The sequence below is a fragment of the Chiloscyllium plagiosum genome, chromosome 29, assembly GCF_004010195.1.
Source record: "Chiloscyllium plagiosum isolate BGI_BamShark_2017 chromosome 29, ASM401019v2, whole genome shotgun sequence".
NCBI lineage: Eukaryota > Metazoa > Chordata > Chondrichthyes > Orectolobiformes > Hemiscylliidae > Chiloscyllium > Chiloscyllium plagiosum.
Window position 1 is genome coordinate 14866166 of NC_057738.1, and position 22226 is coordinate 14888391.

Below are 22226 nucleotides of genomic sequence, written 5' to 3' on the forward strand. Positions count from 1 at the left end.
GGGCAGGGGCGCAGTGTTGGATGGGGGCTGGGGGCGGGCAGGGGGGCGGTATTGGATGGTGGGGTGGGGGGAGAACTGGGGCTCGCGCGCTGTGCTGCTGCCTCGTCTCCTGAACGGGGAACAGAATTTAAAAACTCTGAACCCCAAAGGAAAGGCATTTAATCGATTAACCGAATAATCGATTATCCAAATGAAATAGTGCCCGTCCATCTCATTCATATAATCCTGCATTAGGAGCTACTCAACTGAATGTTAGCACATCTGCTAACCATCCATGCAGACCTCGTGTAACATCTCCTTCAGCAGTTACTTCCTTTCCTTAAACAGAAACAATTTCTAATCAAAAGGCATAAAGGAAGATGGCAATAAAGACCACTAAGGACATTAACTTCCATAACTGACATTGAAGCATAATATGGCAATCATATTTCCTCAAAGGGATATTTAGGAAAATAAAAGTTTTATTCCTAAATATGTAACCTAACATACAGATTTAGGTTGGAAAGAGGAGAGTCTGACACCGTGAGTAGCTAACCCATGCTCACTGGCTCAAAAGGATTCAGACAAGTGAGTGACAAAGGGCAGACTGCCTGCCTCAAATCCAGACTATATCAACAAGTGCTCAGAGTCAGAGGGATTTTGTCTTTGCCAGGGACCTGTCTGCTGCAAGTGGAAGATGGAACAGAAGGGATCGAGAGAAGACTTAGAGAAGAATTTCCAAACACTTCAGCTAGAAAGCAGGGTGTTGCCTTCACAAAGAGATCGAGAGACCCTGTGCCAACTGTTTGATATCATCGAACCATCCTCAACAGCCATCCTCACATCGAACTTGTGTCTTATTAATGTACCATACCTAGACTGCTGTTGTTTAACAAATTTTATAATCTGAAAATTCTTTACACATGGTTGACTGCCTACTTTAGATACCTGTGGTCCCAAAGCCCCAAAATCTAAAGAACATTTGAAGGCCTGAATTGCATTCTTAAGACTGGATCACATGCGTTGGAAAAGGGGAGCTAAATCCATTATAATGTGGACTTTAGAAATTGCAGTAAACTTGAAACCAAGCAACTTTTCTGGAAGCTTCCATCTGAAACACAAAGATAATTTTCACTTTCATAGTTGACAGTCATTTCATATTTTACTTTTTGAGTTGATTTTCTCCCCTTACCTGAGATAGCTTCAGTGTCGGAGAATCCTTGCCTTCCATTATACCCTCAAAGTCCACGGGATGGCTCACTAGATTCCACTGATAACTATAAGGTGATTCTGAAGGCAGAAATGAAAAGTATCAACAACAAAACAAATATTAGCGTGCTCAAAAATCAAAATCCTTTGTGCCTACCTCAAGGTAGATTTCCCACCAGATTGCTGCTTGGACATACAATCATTAGTGGCATGTGAAAGGCCTTAATGTGTTTTAGTGATGTTGGTTAAAGGGTACATGTTGGTGGGATGCTTTAAATTCCTTCTGGATATTATCACATCTCAGTTTGTGACATCATATTGTGCACAATTTGGATGCCACTTTTCCTAAATTAGAGACTACCCTTGTACTTGATTGGTTGTGAAGTTAGGATGTCCTAAGATTAGATAGATAGATAGATTACTTACAGTGTGGAAACAGACCCTTCGGCCCAACAAGTCCACACTGACCCTTGAAAAGCAACCCACCCTACATTCCCCTACATTTACCCCTTCACCTAATACTACGTGCAAATCCATCGAATTCAGCACCGCCTTCCTAACCTGCAATCTTCTTCCTGACCTCTCCGCCCCCACCCCAGTCTGACCTATCACCCTCACCTTGACCTCTTTCCACCTATCACATTTCCGACGCCCCTCCTCCCTACCTTTTATCTTAGCCTGCTGGACAAACTTTCCTCATTCCTGAAGAAGGGCTTATGCCCGAAACGTCGATTCTCCTGTTCCCTGGATGCTGCCTGACCTGCTGCGCTTCTCCAGCAACACATTTTCAGCTATCATATTGGAAGGTAAAGTCTTGGAGACAAGGAGGAGCTGCTCATGTAGGAGTTTGAGAAAGCTTCGTACTGTCAAGCCATTTTCACGTAACAGAGACAAAAGAATGACCATTATGCTGGAGAGAGAGATTCCTGAAGGGGAGAGGGAGTGGTAAATGTTGAGCAAAGGGAAACCAGTTCACCCTGAGGGAAAAATCAATTATTAACAAAAATTATTTTTGGAAACGATCATACAGGAACTCAATTTTGAAGTTTACATGTCTAGTGGGACCAGAATGTATCATCTCAAAATTTTGCTGATCTTTCCTTCCGGGCAATTAATCTTAAGGCTTTTGACTCAAGGACAACTGCCCCACTTCAGACAAGCAAACCTGACAACGAGTCATTTGTTTAGAGGGGAAGAGAGAATAACAGATATAACTACAAGGACAATTAGCCCAGGTACGAGCAACTTTTGGTTTGCTAAACTAATCATCATAACTTAACTAGAAAGTAATGAGAAATACAAACTTAGAAACATAGGAACAATAGTGGCCTATTTAGCTCCTCCAGTCTCAGTGGCATTCAGTGAGATCCTGATTAATCTAACTCCATAAACTCACCCTTTTACTCACGTTTCTAATTATGTTTTTAAAATAAATACCTGATCTGGTATCAACTGCCATTTGTGGAACAGAATTCCTAAATTTCATCACTCTTTGAATGTAAAAATGTTTCTTAATTTCACTACTCAGATCCAAGGCTAACAGCTCTTGTCCACTAGGACAGCAGTCAACAAACAAGCATTCATGAGGCGGTATAATTTAGTCCTTTATCGCAAGCTCCTACTCACTCTCTATTCTCTCACCACAGCGTACTTCCCCACTGCTCCTACTTCACCTCTGCTCCCAGAGTACTACCTTGCTGTTCAAATCTTCCTGGATGCCTGCCAATGATAGACAGACTTTGTAGTGAACAGCAGGCACCCCCATTAAGTTGGTATCTGTAAGTAAATATCTATTTTCTTAAAATCTTTATTAAAACATTACATGCAACACTGTCATGTTATACAGCATTATAATGTAGCTTGAGGAAATGTATGCGATAATGAAAAGAGATAATTCAAACAAAAAAGGTTTGAAAACCACCATCTTCAGGGGATAAATGGGTACTTTGTGATGTTAATTTTTTTTTTTACATCTCCCACTAATGTGTTGATTTACTCATCAACAGATTTGTCTAATTTCCTGTGCTCAGACTTCATTTCATCTTGTTGATAAACGTCAGCTTTATGCAAAATAGAATCTTAGCAGTGGTTTTCAATTCCTCCCTTCCAAACACAACACTGAAATCAATTATATCATGAGCCATATTTCATAAATATTCATGCATCTGTGAGCTGTTATCTAATTCTGGCTCATTACTCACTATTATTATGGTTTGTCCCTTTATTAGCTTGAGATTATAGTATAGCAAAAAAAAAGTCTCCTGAATGCACAGACATTCTTTTTGCGAAGTTTTTGCCAATAGTTAATCTGTTGATCCCAACCTATCTCTGGGATTTAACAGGTCAGTGATGGCCCCATAAATTAGCTGGAAAGTTGGGGGCAACCAGTCTCCACCAGTCACAGTAGTCCTGGCTGAATTTTACATCAGTCAGACAATTAACTGCCTGTAGTAATGGTTTCCCCACTTCTATAAAGTACACCCCATCCACCATCACTGGACTCCCAGAGTCATCAGTCATTCATTGCGTCAGGAATGGTGACACAACAGGTAAGTCTGAGACTGTAGTCATTGAGGAATCCTAGAATGCAGTTAAGTGAGACAGCACTCTACAAGGACTTTCAAGTAAGGCCTGGTGAAGCAGTGGTGAATGTCTCATCCCACATCCCACAATACTCCCAAGATCTCCTATGAAAGTTAAAATTCCCTCTTAAAGCCACTCTGTCTTTATCACACACTTGTCCAACCTCAGGATTCATACACTCTACTGTTAACAGGGCTTCCATTTGATCTTAAATCCTTTTCTTTTTTTATCCATATCACTGAACGCTTCTCTCTAATATATCCTCTCTTACTCTCAAAATAATTTGAGTTTTAATCACAAAGGATCCTTTTAATCAGTTTCCTGATCTTTCCTGGATTTGGAACGCATGAACAAGGAACAGGAGTAGGCCACTCAGCCCTTCAACCCTGCTCCACCATTCAATACGATCCTGGCTGACCTGATTTTAACCTCAACTCCACACTCCAGTATACCCCCAAAATTTTTTATCCCCTTGGTAATCAATAAACCATCTACCTATGCTTTAAAAATATTTAAAGATCCTGTAAGCACTGTCTTTTGAGGAAGGGAATTCCAAAGTCTCATAATTTTCTGACATCATTCCTTTTCTTCATCTTTTCTTAAATGGGCAAACTCTTATTTTTAAACGATGGCTTATCATTATAGATTCTGCAATAAAAGGAACATCTTTTCCACATCCACCCAGTCAAGTCCCCTGAGAATCTTACATGTTTTAATAAAGTCATCTCTGACTCTTGGAATTCCACAGGATACAGATCTAGCCTGACTTGCCTTTTCTCAAAGGGAATCCGCTCATTCCAGGTATTAAAGTAGGAAACCTCTGAACTGCTTCCAATGCATTAATATCCTTCCATAAATATGGTGGCCAGTAGTGTACACAATACTCCAGATGCGGTCTCACAACTGAAGCATAATCTCCCTAACCTTGCATTCAGTTCCTCTCACAATGCAACATAACATTCTACTAGCTTTCCAGATTATTTGCTGTATCTGCATACTAACCTGCTGCAATTCGTGCACTAAGACACAAAACCTTTCTTCAACTTAAAGCCCTGCAACCTATATTACTTCCATTCCCATCCCTTATCCTTTAGCAATCCAACTCAGTAATGGCTACATGTGAGCTAAATTCTGTAATTCAGTTCATTTGCTCCTTATATGCTATGTCTTTGACAAAGAACACTTATTTGGACTTAACCTGTCCTGCTCTAATCTAACAGTTTTCACATAATTTTTAAATTCTTTCTCCTGACTTAATTATTTTCAACTTTTAATTTTGCCTTTACGTGTAGTGCTTAAAGTACAAATTCTAACTATTATGTTACATCCTTCCTTCTATATTTCACAATGATTATATACACTCCCTCCTTCACTTGTACCTTATTGCCTGCCACTGCCCAATTCCGCCACCACAACATCCCTATCCCTGACATTTACTAGTGATGTCTTTTATGCTGATCTAAATGTAATTATTTTCTCCCTCCTCCTCAAATATATCATCAAGCTTTGACAGTCAGACTGGCTGTGGTTTGGGCATCTGGTATATTATTAAAAACTAATATCACATCTAACTCATTTTTTGTTTGTTTTATTCAATTTGCTGAAAGATTTCTGGGATAGCATTAAAAAAGGTCCGATGTGCATAATAACAGAAAATGATCTGGATCATCAGAGTCCAGATCCCTTTCACTATGAAAACATGAACTAACCTCACTATCTTTAGTAATGGAATTAAACAACTCTTCAGGGAGCACATAGCAATTAACATGCACCAACGACAGATGTCAGAATCTTTTCAGATCATCACCTGAAAACTGCAAAGTTTACACATAACCTCAACAATGTGTGACTTAGTTACAACAATATTTTCATAATAGATAAACATGCATGTTTTCAATGCCATAATGCTCCATGAAGGAGATATTTATATTCCAAAATCATCCATTAATATTTCTGCAATGCGTGTGCGCACACCAGGTTAGGAGATAAGACTGTCAGAGTTCAATGCAATAACTCTTATAATAGTTTAAAAAAAAGTATGATTATTAACTTTAGTGGAAATCTAGTTTTATGCCTTTCAAATTAAAGCAATGCAAACTCTGACTTATACATTTTCTTGCTTTCCACATCGTGCTAATGCATTGTCCAAACAATGCCTGGAGCCAGAGGATATTGGTGCTAACTGGCTGTTTTCTTAAGGCTGGTGATAGGCTTAAAACCAGTGGAGGGGATGTTTGACTCCTGCTGAACCTAACCTAGGAATGCTCTCACTTGGCGATTGGAGAATCAATGTTTGCCTAAAATAATGTAAAGCGTTCTACGAAATCTGGTAATTAGTGAGTCAATAATATTTTGTAGACTGGTTAACAGCTACATTAGACTACATGGGATCCGCACACAGAAACAGCCCAGTCCACTCAAGTTTCCTCCTATCTTTCCTCATCCAAATTTATCATTGTAATCCTCTTTTCCTTTCTTCTTCATATGCTTGCCCAGTTGCCATGAAATACATTCACAGTATTCACTTCAATTATCCCTGCGACAGTGAGTTCTACACACCCACCCTTCTTTGGTTGAAGATATTCTTTTGAATTCCCAATTGAATTTTTTAGTGACTACCTTAAGTCGATGATCTCTCGTTATACTCTTCCTCAAAAAGATACATTCTCTCCATGTCCACTCTATCAAAGCTCTTCTTAATTTTAAAGACCACACCAACCAACATTCCCGCCCCTCCACCTCCCCTTGAAAGATGGTACCACCTACAATGCAGCACTACCTCACTACTACATCAGGAGCATCAGCAGAGATTTCATGCTCAAATCTCTGGAGTATGATTTGAACCTTCAAATTTAGAGATGCGAATGGGACCACTGTGTCACAGCCAATAAGGAGGTGTAACAAGGTCAGTGACTGGCAAGCAACCAAACCAATTTGAAGGAAAGATGGTGATAAAGTGGTAATTTCACTGACCTAGTAAGCCAGAGGTCCAAGGGTCAAGGGATACGGGTTGAATTCCCAGCATGGCAGCGGTGGAATTTAAATTCAATTCATGGAAATCAGGAATGAAAAGCTACTGTCAGTCATAGGCACCCAGACAACTATCACTGATTGTTGTAAAACCCATCTATTTCACTCATGTCCTTCCAGGAAGGAAATCCTTACCTGGTCCACCCTCCATGTGACTCCAGACCCACAGCAATGTAGTTGACTCTAAACGGTCCTTTGAAATGACTGAGCAAACCACTCAGTTCAAGGGTACTAAAGGATGGGCCACAAACACAAACCTTGAAAATAATTTCCAAAAACCATGTCACTTTGTGACCAGCTCGAGAGGAGATATGCAGGTTGCCTGGATGCACATCTCTAAAACTTGGTAATCAATTGGAGAGTGAGGTAAGGCATCCAAACTTCTGAACAGAAAGGAAATGTAGGCTTTTAACAGTCCCCTCACACATCTTTTTACTTCATACAGTGGTTTTCTTGTTTGCTGGTTTAGCAAACTTCTGCATTTGTACACAGCACCATTCAGACTTCAAGGATCTGGAATTTATAACTCTCAAAGCCTTTCAACCATCCCATATTCAGTGCAGAAACTGCAAGTTGCAATTTTGCTTTCTGTACTGCTATTTGCAGCATCTAAATTCCAAGCTTAAATATTAATTAGGAATGAAAAATTAATAGTTTTGTTACATGTATATGTGGTATTTTTTTATGAGAAGAAATCATAATTTTGAATAGTTGCACCCAAAGTGATCTGGCTTTAAGGTAGTTAAAGCACCTAAGCAGAAAGATGAACTGACTATACACCTGTGATAATGCAGTACTCTGCAGGCTTAAGTAGAATTCTAGAATGCCACTTAGCACAGTTCTGAGGGAGTGCTTTATAGGAGAGGGTGGCATCTTTTAGATGAAACCTTAAACAGTGGAAAAAATGGTAAATGCCCTCCCAGGAAGAATTAAAATATTACCATGTTATTTGCAAAGAAGAGCAGAAGAAGCCTGCCACTAACCAGCTCCCAGCAGAATAACGTGCCTCTAATATTGTGCATAGATCTGTACATATGAGGAACATGTCACTGCACCTACAGGCAATCAGAAACAACTACACCATCATCTTCCTCAACAATAGTTTGTCATGTATCTGCTGCTCTGCCACATTGGGCATGAAATTTTCTTTCATTTATGATGCACACAGATTAAAACCGATACAGACCCTACGTGAGCCATGGATTTAGATGGAGTATCATCATCGGTTTGTGTATGTAATTAATGATTATGTTTCAATATAGCCTCACCTGCTGATGGTGCAGGAACCACAAAAGTATTCAGCTCCACAGAATTTTTGGGTTGCGTGATCACTATGTTACTTCCCGCAGATACAACCAGCTCCTTGACTGTGGGAAAAGAGAGAAATAAAGAATACTGACATATTCAATAAAAAATAACCAATAGAAGGGTTAACCAACAACACTTCATATATTTAACACAGTTCTGCTCTCTCAAAACAACAATTGTGAATCAGTGAATAATAAATTCTGTTGTGTAGAGGGTAATTCATTAAAAAAGGCATATTATGCTGATCAGTGAAACCTTGGTTAATTTGTTTCGCATGAATAAATTGATACAATTCATAACTTCAGGAATTCGCACAGTCTTCCTTGGACAGGTATAAATGCAATATACTCCTGTTCTGTGCTGAACTTCATTGTGCTAATGCACATCTAATTTTTACAAATTAATTGTTTTGTCACTACAGTACTAATATTGACCAAATATATTTTGAAAACAAATACAGACAGCTATTAACAATACTAGGATCAGTAAGCTCTCTGCAAACACGAACACATTAGTTGGTTCTACAGCAGTCTGAGAATGAACATCATGTTTCAGGAAGCCTGAAAGTTCTGTATTCTTCATAACTCTTCTCAGTCAATAAAAAACACCTTAGGACATGGTTGATAACACCCTCAAGGGACACAGATTTTCATAATGACATTATGCATCTGAAATTCAGGTGCAGAGGTCAGCACTGCAAGTTCACAGTCTGCATTGTCATCTGCCAACTGATTTAATCACATGGTCTGATTGGAGCACTCTGAAATCGACACTCAAGGTCACATGTGGCTCCCAAGCAAAAGCATCACTGTTCTAACACTTGCCCCATGATTTTCTGGCATCATAGAATGTGCTACATGTCCAGGACAGAAATCACTTCTGAATCACTTGTGTAAAAGTAACTACAAATGTAAGGTGTTTTCTTACAGAAAGAAATTATGCAGACTTTTATGCAAAGTATGGCAACAATCATGTGTGATTTAAATCTACATATAAAGTGGACGAATCAGCTTAACAAAGTTAGCCTGAAAATGCATTCATAGATTGTTTTCAACACAGTTGCTTGAAGCAGCATTTTCTGCAGTCAGCCAGAGGACAGGTTAGTCTAGATCTGGTAATTTACAAAGGAACAAGATGAATTAATAACCTCATTATAAAGGAGTCTCTAAGTAGGAGTGATCATAACATAATTGAATTTCACATTCAGTTTGAAAGAGAGAAAAGGAGAACTGTAATTAGTATTTTACAATTTAATAGAGGCAATCACAAGTGTTTGAAGACAGAGCTAACCCAAGTGAACTGGGAAGTGAGATTAAGGGGTAGGCAAGTAGAGATGCTGTGGCAAACATTTAAGAAGATATTTCAAAACACTGAGCAAAGATACATTTCAGTGAGAAAGAAAGACTCCAGGAGACGAATGTATCATCTGTAGCTAATGAAGAAAGTTCAGTATAGTATTAAACTGAAAGAAAAAGGTGAATAATTCTTCAAAGATTAGTGGCAGGTTGGAAGCTTGGACAGAATTTAAAAAGCAGCAAAGAATGAAAAATGAGAGAGAAATTAAAGTACCAGAGAAAACTAACTATAAAGTTAAAAAGAATGAAGTAAAAGCGTCTACAAGCATTTAAAAAAAAGATAGAGTAACAAAAAAAAACACAGATTCTTTAGAAAGAGAGTCTGTGGAATTAATAGTCTGTGGAATCACTGATTTCCAGAATAGAAAACCATTTATTAATTAGGGCCTCTGGATACTGGTGCATTACCTGGCTGTTTCTCTTGCACTGCCTGATTGCCAATCTCTCCCTATCTCCCTGCTTGCCCCAAATTTGTTGTGTGACTAGCTGTCTGAATATGCTATCCACATAGTTCTCTGCGATACAGTTGCATCTCACTGCAGCTTGAGCTATGAAACCTACAGCTCAAGCTTATACAGTTGGTAAGACATCCTACACTTGGGTTCATCTGGGTCTGAGAAGTGTCCACAACTCCCCATTTAGCACAGGATGGAATTTTCACTTGGCTGAACTAACCTGCCACACCTTAACCTTAAACTTTTAAATTAGTTTTACTTTAACTGACTTTAACCCTGTTCTAATACTATTAACTGGAGATTAGTCAAAAGTGAAACTTCTTCACCCTCATCACAAATAAGCTCCCTCACTTGTGCCTACAAATTCTTGCTTTCTTTATGATATTCAAAACTACTGGAGTTGAAATACCATCTCCAACAGCAGCTATCTAACAAACAATTACAGTGATTCATGACTTTCGTGTGATATCAGTCCTAGACATTATCTCAAACTCAGTTGAGCAACCTAGGAATGTGCTCCTTCATAGGTCCAACTCCTTTTAGCCCAGAAGGTAAAACAGTCAATAGTCTGTGGAATTCTCTTGGAGAGGATCATTGAATATTGTAAACACTGAATTAGAAGGTTTTTGATTGACAAGAATCAAAAGGTCTGGTAAATAAAGAGGAAAACAGGGTTGAGGCCACAGTCAGATCAGAATCCTGAAGTTGCCCCAAGGACATCTTCCTTCCTGGGACTGGCAATGAGGTGGCCCAGATTCAAGCAGCCCAGCATGGATAGCCTGCTTAAGCGGCAGCTTCCAGCCCGGCATTCCAGCAGCCCAGCATGGATAGCCTGCTTCAGCGGCAGCTTCTCCAGCAGCCCAGCATGGATAGCCTGCTTCAGCGGCAGCTTCCAGCCCGGCATTCCAGCAGCCCGGCATGGATAGCCTGCTTCAGCGGCAGCTTCCAGCCCGGCATTCCAGCATGGATTGCCTGTTTCAGTGGCAGTTTCCAGCCCGGTGTGGATAGCCTGTTTCAGTGGCAGTTTCCAGCCCGGTATTCCAGCAGCCCGAAGTAGTGGACTTGCAGCGATACTGTCATTTACCCGAACCCAGGAGTCATGAATTGAAGATGGACTTTCTCTTAACGTTTTATAAAATTTTCTTATCTGTGCCTTCTGTTATTAATATAGATGCTGTGGTATGGTGACGTAAACAGTGTATTTTGTTTTTGTTAAAATGACAAGTGACAATAAGTAACTATTCTATTCTGTCAACTTTAATGACCAAATAGCAGAGAAAGCTCAAGGAATAAAAAAAAATCCAGAAATTGTGGAGAAATTCAGCAGATCAGGCAGTACCTGTGAGGAGAAAACAGAGTGAATGTTCCAGGTCTAGTGACCCTTTTCAGAATAAGCAGTAAGAGGACCTCCACCTTGGACAGCAGTCCCCCATTTCTCATGGCACACTCTATGGGCAGCAAATCTCTGTACCTCTCATTCACAGCAGCTGGCATCCAACACAGACCAGCCTCACCACATCATCACGGCACATGAGAGTCATTTAGAATAAATAATCCACTTCAATGCTACATTTTGAAATGCACCAACACATTTTTTTATTGCAATGCTGCTGACAGGCTGTTTTGTGCACAAGGATAGGGACATATTTCATTCACTGGAGCAGACTGTACCTCACCACTCATCATTTGTTTTCTTAGTGCTTACTTATTTTGTACCGACTTGAATACTTTTGGCACCTCTGCCTCACCTTGCCTTGTTGTGCTTTGCTATTTCATTCAGAAATCACAGCACTTCTGTCTTGCCTTGTCTTTTAGTGCAGACACAAAGCCAGCAATGATCAGCCAAGGAGGTGGACAAGTTGTTGTGCAGCACTGTGCAATGTCAAGGTTACACCTGCAACACCTGCAGCTTATCCAGCAGACACATGCCATGGTCTTCAACTGAATGGCCAGGTCTCAAGGTGGACAGTTATCAGGCAGAGGGTACTGGCACAGTACGTGAAGGGCATTGTCTGACATCAGCCAATTGGCTTATATATGGTAAGTTGGATACTTGGACCAATCAGGATGGAGGACAATAGAGCATGGGAGGGCAAAGGGTCCTGAAGTAAGGTGGAGGGGTTCATCATCACCATCCTAGCTTCAGTGGGAGGACAGTGCATAACGATTTTTGGCAAGCTTGAGTTTGCTGGTAAAGTGGGGGATGAATAGTCAAATAAAGGAGTTGTGTAGGAAAATTGGAACCTGGTGGGGTTGATAGAGAGACCAAGGCAGAAAGGAACACAAATACTTGGGAGATCAACAAGATTGAGAGGCTGCGATCCAATTTGTGAAGCAGTACCCGAGCTGCCTTTCCATCCTCATCAAATCATAAGTATGGTATCAAAATGAAGGATGGGACTTGGCAAGATGGCGGCGATTCTGTAGAACTGCTGTGGACAGCTCTGCCTAACAGCCAAGGCGTACTGGTGCTTTTTGCCATTCCTGGCCAACTTATGTGGTGGAAATATTAGTTTAAAACCTTACAGAACATATATTTGTTAATATTTGTGAGTGGGAAGGATGCCAAAGGGAAAAGGAGCAAGCAAACAGCAGCAGGGAGGACACTCCCCTGCAGCACCTACAACACCAGAGACTGCAGCAGCAGCAGCAGCCTCTCCTGAACCCCCCGGGCACCTGACAGACTCACAGCAATTGGCTGAAGCGATGGAGAGACTTACCTTGAAAGTTGTGGCTGCGATTGAGGAAATCCGTGGGGAGATTCGTGCCCAGGTGCAACCTATTGCATCTATGCTGCAGAAGCATGAGCAGGAGGTCCAGGGCCTCGTGGAGAGGCTGGAGGAATTGGAGGGTCGAACTAAGGCCTCAGAAGCTGCAATGGAGTCCTCATCCAGTCGGATCCAGGTGCTGGAGTGAGAGGTGCGGGCCTTGCGAAACCAAATCGACGACTTCGAAAATCGAGGTCGGAGGATAAATCTCCGAATTGTTAGGCTCCCTGAAGGTGAGGAAGGTCAGCAGCCAGTCAGCTTTTTTGAAAACTGGCTGCTGAAATTTTTGGGCCTTCACATCGAGTCCAGCAGGCTTCAGGTTGAAAGGGCTTATCGGGTTACAGTGCACAGGTCAGGGCCGGTGCAGCATCCCCACCCGGTTCTAGTGCACTTCCACTCATATAAGGACAAGCAAAAAGTCATAGAAGCTTCCAGATCCCTGGGAAAAGATCCGCAGGCGCTGCTGTACAAGGGGTCAAAAATCATGTTTTACCAGGATTTTTCAGCAGCTGTAATCCGAAAAAGGTAGCACTTCGATAGTTAAAAAGAGGCTGAGGAACCTGGGCATCCAGTACTCCATGAGATACCCCGCAGTACTTCGTTTCAGCCATGAGGACTCAGTTTATACATTTGACTTGGCGGATAAGGCTAAAAACTTTGTGGACACTTTAAAATAGACAGATTGGCCTGAAGAATATGGTTAATGTTTGTTTTCTTTTCTATTTTTCCCTATGTTTTGCCTTCCTTTTTTTTTATTCCTTTCTTTCTCCCTAATAATTTCCTTTTTGGAAAGGGGGGGGAAAGACTTTGGAATAAGTTGTTCCTATTTTTAAATAACTGGATTTTCGAATGGGAAATTTTGTGGATGTTCTTTGTTGTCTCTTTCCTTTTTTTTGTTTGTTCTGTTTCTCTTTTAGTCACAAGTAGGGATGGGTGGAATGCTCATCCTGACTTTGTATTTTAAGGATCATCTCCTTGTTTTTTTCTGGCCTAACGCTGGCGCACAGTCCAGTTTTGAAGGAGCTGGGAAGGAGGGGATGGGTAGGGTGAGTGTCCCCTATGGGCAAGGAGAAGAGTCTTCCATTCAAGGTTCTATAGTTGGTTTTCTTTGTAATGTTTTGGTAGTAATAGTTGTTTATAGTTATGATAGAGTAGTTTTTGTATATATATAGTTTATCGATTCTGAGTCTTTATTTACTTATGCTCGGCGCTTTGTAAGCAGGGTTCTCCCTCCAAGGAGTTCAACGGTGTCTGAAAGGGGATATGGCTAAGTGTCTTATTAAATGGTGCACCTGGAACATTAAGGGAAGTCATTCACCTATTAAAAGGAAAAAAGTGCTTCCTAGCCTTAAGAGGGAAAGGGTTGATATTGCTTTGTTGCAGGAAACCCATCTTGATGATGGGGAACACCTGAAATTACAACAGTGGGGTTATGACCGGGTATTCTTTTCATCCTTTACTACTAAAAGTAGGGGAGCGGTGGTACTTATCCAGAAAAATCTTCCGTTCGCATTATTAGAGCAGGTGAATGATGAGCAGGGACGGTTTGTGATACTTAAAGCCCTGACACATGGGGAGGAATATGGCATTTTAAATGTCTACTGTCCTCCGGCACACCCCCTCAAATTTTTGATTAGTGCTTTCTCTAAGTTGAGTGTTTTTAGAACACGGCACATTATTATGGGGGGCATTTTAATTGTCTTTTGGACCCGACAGTGGACAGGATGCCTTGTGGGCCCCCAACTATTTTTTCGCAGGCCAAGCAGGTGGTTGACTTATGCGAGGGGTTGGGGCTGTGTGGATATTTGGAGATGTCTTCACCCAACCGGCAGGGACTTCACCTTTTTTTCAAACCCCCATAAATGTCACACGAGGATTGACCTCTTTCTGGCTCCTTCGGCCCTTCTGGATTCGATTATGAATTGTAAAATCTCTGATCACGAGGCGGTACATTTGGAGGTGAAGGGCTAGGTTTGTAGCACTGGCGTTTGGACCCTTTTCTCCTTAAGGATTCCAAATTTGTGGAATACTTTTTGAAGGAGTTTCAGGAATTCTTAACTATCAACTCAGGCAAGGTTAGTAGTCCGTCCATGCTATGGGAGACTGCTAAGGCCTTTGCTAGGGGATTAGCTATTTCCTATTCGGCTAGCCAGAAATGACAGAAGGAGGAACAGCAGCATTTACTTGAGATGCAGTTGAAAGCCGCGGAGGCAGCACATTTTGCGCAGCCTTCGGTGACTAAGCTAGAGTGGATCACAGCCCTTCGGGCTGCCTTGAATTCAATACTGACACAAAACACAAAGAACGAACTTGCTTTTGCTAGACAGAGGCTGTTGGAATATGGGGATAGAATTAGAGTGGTGCTGGAAAAGCACAGCAGTTCAGGCAGCATCGGAGGAGCAGGAAAATCAACGTTTCGGGCAAAAGCCCTTCATCAGGTGGTGGAGGTTTTATATCGCCACCCTCTGGCTGCGGTCATCACCAATGGGGTGAAGTCTGGGAATTTTACGATTGGTAGGGGTACTCAGCAAGGCTGCCCCCTCTCAACGTTGTTGTTTACATTGGTGATAGAGCCGCTGGCAGAGGCTATTTGTCAGAACATCTACATAACCGCTCCAGAAGTGGGATTGAGGGCACACAAGATTACATTGTACGCGGATGATGTCCTTCTGTTTTTATCGAACCCGATCACCTCCGTACCCCATTTGATACAACGTATCAATTCATTTGGGGCTATTTCAGGATAAAAGATTAACTTTGCAAAATCAGAGGTCATGCCTTTGGGGAACCTTAAGGATGTGCCAGAAGTTGAAAGTGGCTCTAAGTTCCCTTTTAAGTGGTCACAGGCAGGGTTCTGGTACCTAGGCATTTTTCTTACCCCCAAGTTTGATCTGTTATTTCGGACTAACTTTGCTCACTTGCTCGACAGTATTAGGCGAGATCTCCAGAGATGGAGGCTCTTCCAATTTCATGGCTGGGCCGTATATCTCTCATTAAGATGAATGTTCTTCCTCATTTGCTTAATCCTATGCATATGCTCCCTATAATGTTTCCCAGGTCAACACTGCGGAAGCGTATGGGGTGGTTTGGTTCCTTTGTCTGGCATTGTGGCCCGCCCCTCATCAAACTTACTAAATTGCAGTTGCCTCAAGGAGGGGGAGGAGTTGATTTCCCAGACATCAGAAGGTATCAATTGAGTTCCCTGTTGTCCTTTGTCTGTGACTGGGTAGGTAACAATCTAAACTCAATATTGAAGCTGGATATTGAGGCCTCCCAAGCAAAGTGCCCTCTCATTAACCTATTGTTCATGGATAAGATGAGGACAATTATGGGCCACTGCCAGAACCCCATTTTCATTAGTATAGTCAAGGCATGGAGGGCGATGCGTCAGACTGAGGGTTGTTTATCCAAGACTTCGCCACTTACACCTATAGTTGGCATGCCAGGGTTCCCACCAGGGATGATGGACTCAGGATTCAAACAATGGGCAGCGAGAGGAGTTTCTAGTTTGGGAGACTTGTTTGAGGGGGAGGTTATGATGTCTTTTGAGCAACTGAGCTGCAAATACGGGTTGCCCAGCAGAGATCTTTTCCGTTTTTTTCAGGTTAGGGATTTTATCCAGAAGAAGACTATGCTTCTCACTACGCCCTATAAGCCTGATACAGAGAGGTTGTTGCTATGTTTCACAAGCACCCTTACGGTTAGTAGCCTCTATCGCCTGCTGGGTGGCAGGGCCTGACAGGATGTTAACCAGTTACGTGAGGCATGGGAGCAAGAGCTAGGAGTGGAGATCTCTTCTGAAACATGGGAGAATAGTCGAAAGATCTCAATCTGTAATAGGACATGCACTACACAGTTAAATGTTCTGCACAAGGCTCATTTGGCACCATACCATCTGGTGAAGTTTAAAAAAGGGGCATCTTTAATGTACCCCAAATGTAAAATAAGTGTAGGTACTCTTATGCATTGAGCCTGTGGCATGTCCAGAAGCAGTGTTTATTGGAGCCCTGTGGCGGGAGAGATAGGAGGGTATTGAGGACTGAAGTCAAAGTAGACCTGATATCTCACCTTGGGTCTACCGAATTTACCATCTTTAGAAGGGCATGGAAAGAAACTATTTAATATTCTAGCATTCTGTGCATGGAAGAATATTCTGATGAACTGGGTGTCTGAGAACCTGCCGGGTTTGCTGGGATGGCAGAAATTAATTATGGAGCACATTTCCTTGGACTTTTTTTACAAACATGGTGCACCACACAACAGTGCATTTTTATAAGACATGGCAACCCTACTTGAGTTATTTGAATATAGATTTATCAGTTATCCTAACTAGGGCATTTGTTTAGCGAGGATGATTAGATTTGTCAAGACCAGGGCCCTAGAGGGGGTCTCCCGAGTTAATACTTGTATATATACAATGCTCCCATTCCTTTGTTTGGGAGCCTTGCGCCGAGCATAGCTGTTCTGTATTTTGTGGGGTTTTTTTGCTTTTCTTTCTTTTTTTGGTGTTTCTTTGCACAGTGTTAGGGTTTGCTTTGTATTATAGAGTAGGTTAGTAGTTAGTAGTTGTATTGTAATTTGTTTTTTTTCTTTTTATTATACTGATGTTTGTGATTGATTGTTTTTATCAATAATTTTATATGATTGTAAAATTTTAAAAAATTGCTAATAAATGTATTTACAAAAAAAAAATGAAGGATGGTCATCATTACACCTACAGTGAGCAAATTGTTTTCTTTTCCTTTGGAGGAGCAGGCACTGCCTGCGTGTGATGTGAAGCTCTTCAAGGGGAAACAGCATTAAAGAGATGCTCACACAATACAAATTAAAGACTTGTGTTATCACTGTAAAGGATCAGGCCAGGCCTCCTCAAAACATTTCAAGAAAGTAGCCCAGACCCTAACATTTCTCGCTGTTTTAAGCAGGTGTAATATTGACATTCCAGCAGTGATGCAGCTCACCCAATCACTTAGCTTGAATCAAAACAGATTTTATTTGCAAGGTTACAAATGAAACACAAATAAGAGAGAACTGAATATAGAATAACTTAACTATTTAAAATCCCAATCAACTCTATTGCAACTTAATGATGTTATTCCAAATGCCTGCAACAGTCCTCATAAACACCTCTTGACAAATAAGGTAAAATCAAACACAGGGTCTTACAGGAGAGATGCCAGAGAGATACAGCATGGAACACCTTCTTCTATGGAGCTATTTCTTTGACTAGCAGCCTCAAAAAACTGATCAGCAGCTCTAAACAGCTAGACTGCTAAAAGCAAAACAAACCAGAGAAAATCTGAGCTAGGAGAACTGGCCACTCCCCTTTTATTGTACAAGTGGGTTTTGTTTACTTGAAAGCCTTCTGCCTGAGGTAGAATCTGTTAGCTATAATCAAACTGGCCCTAAAACCCATCTAAACCAGACACATCGGAATTTCTGCATTTACGACCCCTCTGTGAAAAAAACCAAGGATAGAATAACCTTGTTAAAGGAGCAGCATCGTCACATCTCCCTCTTTAAAAAGATGAAGCATCAATATCCAAAGATGGTTTCATTTAAAACCCCTTAATATTACACTGTTAGAACACAGCAACAACCATATACATTATATTGACTATAAACATGCACTACTACATTCTGTTTCAGTCCGTTTATTCCTGCCACTGAACACCTCAGTTTCTCATTCAAATCTCGACAATGCATCAGCAATCAGATTTTCTTGTCCTGCCACATGCTCAATTTTCAAACTGAATGGCCTAAACGTCTGGAATTTTTGTCCTTAAATTTCTCCACAAGCTTCAATGGGTTGTGATCAGTATATATGATTGTGTCAGATACATTACTGGTAACACAAACATTGAAATGTTGTAACATCATCGCCAAGCCCAAAGTCTCCTTCTCAACTGTCAAATATTTCTGCTGATGACTGTTCAATTTTCTGGAGAAATACCCAGTAGGTCTTTCTATCTTCTTATTGTCTTCCTGCAGGAGCACAGCACTGACACCCACATCACTCAGATTAGTAGCCACCTTGAATGGCTTTGCATAATTAGGTGTGGCTAACACTGGAGCAGCGGTTAACAGCTTTCAGGCTGTCAAAAATCTTCTGACAGTTCGCTGTAAAAGGAACAACATTGTCATATCACATAATTCTGTATGTGAACTTCATGCATTGATCAGGTGTGTTAAATAAAGAAATATTTTTGGGCACATTGTTCAACATTACAAGTTATCCTACAAGTGGCTGTGAAGCATAAGTAATGTTAAGTGAACTGGAAAGGTTCATCTTAGTTGCAAAAGTCACAATCATCTTCTGAAGTTCCACAAGATGCAGGAGGTGCTCACTTCACACCTTGAACTAAAATATCCATACATTATATGCAAAGCTGCTTTTACTGGGTAATGTGGAAGTTGGAGGTGGAGGGAAAGGTTCTCATTATTGCTGCTACACATACACAGTCTCCCACTGTATCTACAACAAATTGTTTAAGCAACATACATTAGAACCAGGTCAACAATGTGTAAGGTCCAGGTAGAGGCATTCCATTGTCCTCCTTGTCAAAGGCCTTCATGTCTCACTGTTTTGAAAACACTGTCAAAATGTTGTGTGTGTGCGTGTGTGTCATGATGGCTGAATGATCACATTACTGTGGACCTGCTTTGTTTCCGATATTGCCTCCAAAGGGCCAGTGGAATTGTCCCCAATAGGTCAGGTGCAAGAGCTGTGGTTGACTCTGCAGCCTTTGCACGGAGGACAGCTCCACTGATGAATGAGATACATAGGACCAGCATCAACCTGCAGAAGATGTGGAGCTGCCACCTAATGTGAGGTTTACAGCCCAAGGTGCTTTAAAGATAGGGAGAAAGTGCATTAGATCCACAATGGCATGCAGACTGGAGAGAGGCGGTGGTGCTAACCTCTGTTTAAAAGTGATAGTCAGAAAGTTAGGTCATGCTATCCCACATGTCTGCAATGCAACATCTTCTTCCACTGGGGCCAAATGAGGGCTATAAGCTGGCGCCTTCACATCAGGCTCCCGTGCAGTTCATGTTTGGGGATTTGATGCAGTACCTTGCAGGCAGAGCAAACAACTGGAGGATGAAGCAAGACAATGTGATGGTGGATGAGGATCTGGCAGAGCCACAGCATCATAACAAGTATGACAATGAGCATGTTCTTCCAACAGAACAACACCTTCAGCATCCTACAGGTCAGCAGCATCAGTCATGGTGAGCCTCATTTAATGGAATTGACTGGAACACTTGCATTAACTACAAGTATTTTGATTCTGCAGAGACCAGCAACCCCTGCAAATGCAGCCTAATACTTTGATCATCTTATGCAACTTGTACTATTAATACAAGTTAATTTTACAAAATGATGGAAGGCTACAAAATATCCAATGCTCCCTCATTAAATCATGACAAATTTTCATTCTAGTATGGGTGCTGTGGAAAAGGATGCTATCGGTCTGACAGCATTAGAACATTATGTGATGCTAAGGATGGCTCACCTCTCTACCCTCATTTTTATAGTTGCAGATAAAACGATATTCAGTCACACAGCTCATGATGAGGAGTGAACGTTTATTTACAGATGCAATAACTTATTTACAAAGTTGCACCCATTTGCCTCAGCTTTTGTTGTACCTTTCTCTCCAACTATGTCTTGGCCTTTGGATGGATGGGCTCGGAGGCATTTGTGGCTAGAGGACACAGACATGCTGAGTGTGTCCTACCCAGAGGCAAATTCATCCACCTCAGCTTGAAGGGCTGGAGGTTACAGCCTGTGTGAAGGTGGAGGGGCTGTCCTGAGAGAGAACTTCTGTAAGGCCTCTATATGCTTCCTCCTCAGACTGGGTGCCTACTCACACCTCCTTGTGAGGATTAGACACATGGAGTGAATCAAGGTCCTTCATCTCCCTAGTGCTGAGCACCAGTGGCTAGAGTAATAGTGCAGGTCTATGAACATATCTGACAAACACTGAGCATGGGATCTGGATCTCTACAGCAAGCACCAATTTGTTCACAAAGGCAGCCTTGCGTACACATACCAGAGGCAGCACAATACAGACTGAATTGATGGATTCTTCCAACCTTTGATTTAGTTTCTCTAAGTGAACCTGCCTGCTTCTCCTGTGTCTGTGAGTGTACTTGAATCCAGTCACCAATTACCAACACCATGGAGTCCCCTCCTGCCTGAGGCTCACTGGTCTCTAGCTGTCTTGGGTATTTTTCCCTGGCCTGCCACGGGAACAAGGTAATGAGTTGCTCACTGGAATGTACACAGACTCCAACTTAGCTAAAATACCCCCTGAAGCATCAGTGTCAGAGCTGGTGGAGTGTGTAGGAGGCAGCCTCACCAGAAAGCTGAAGCATCTGCTTCAGAGGTGGTGGAAGAGGTGATGATGCCCCGAGAGGTCTCTTCTTGGCAGAGACTATGTGGATGTAGCCTGCAGAAGGCAACAAAGGGACTCAGTAGCAAACTAGGGCAGATATTTGGGCATGTTGAGAATACATTCCCAGTGCTGATAAAGGGACTGCAGCACAGCACTCGACAATGAATCTTATTTGTTTGTTAGGACATGGAGGTCTCAACATCACCACAAATAGTCCTCTCCCTCTAAGGCAAGGGAGCTCTTCCTGTAGGGGGTGAGGTGAAGAATGTAAGGTACCCCATTACCTATCTAGGTTCTGTCTACCCTCAGTGAGCTGTTTGCTCCTGGAGTGAAACAAAGGTTTATTGAATCTTGGTTTAACATTTCACCAGAAAGATGGAGACCATCGCTAGTTCCTTGAAATCTGATTAAATTATATAGCATACTAAAAGTTTTGCTGCATATTTTAACCAACAATTCATTTAGTAAATGAAATTATTTTGTTCTAATGTTAAAATAATGTATTTTGAAAGCAAAAAATTGTTTTCAGTTAAGTCTGCCAAGAATGCTTGGAGATGGTTACCATCTGATTATGGTTCTAAACCTAAGGAAATTATAACATAGGGTTTGCAACCACACAACAGCTTGAACGGTTCAATCTCTCTGCAATGTCGTCATGGCAACAATACGCTGCTGTCAGAAAGTGCGTAGAGACTTGTTCTCAATTGGCAGAATTGGATATGCCAACTAAATTCTAGACTGAAACGATACTAAAAAAACTGCGCTAATCAATGTCAGGAGATTCATCATCATGGGATGTTTCTCAAGTTTTGATTTGGGGGTGGAGAAATTATTACCCTCTCCTATTCCCCAGCCCAACCCACCACTTCCCTGTTTTGCAACACTGGACATGCACTGGTGTTGCACACAGTGCCATTTTTCTTTCCTGATAGCCTCTGAATATTAATTGGTACCAACTCTTGTTTTGATGTGGGGAAGCCTGATGATATTTGTGACATGTTGCAATTCAAAGGAGGTCTCCACCATTTGAAGACTGGACATCCTTTGCACAGGGAAAGTGATGAAAATACTGGCCCTGCAAACATAGTGGGGGCTAACATTCAACTAATGACTGAAATAGCAATGGATGAAATATCA

At 41.5% G+C, this 22226-nt stretch overlaps 1 protein-coding gene across 5 annotated transcripts in view; it reads right to left on the minus strand.

The window, feature by feature from the left end:
* LOC122564389 (dyslexia-associated protein KIAA0319-like) overlaps window positions 1-22226 on the minus strand; it is a 119328-nt gene that overhangs the window by 54427 nt on the left and 42675 nt on the right. For all 5 annotated transcript variants that reach the window (XM_043719179.1, XM_043719176.1, XM_043719175.1 and 2 more), the window contains exons 5-6: window positions 8070-8168; window positions 1172-1269 (exon numbers count right to left, since the gene is read on the minus strand). In XM_043719179.1, the coding sequence (XP_043575114.1) occupies window positions 1172-1269; window positions 8070-8168 (197 nt within the window). The remainder of the gene's footprint in view (window positions 1-1171; window positions 1270-8069; window positions 8169-22226) is intronic.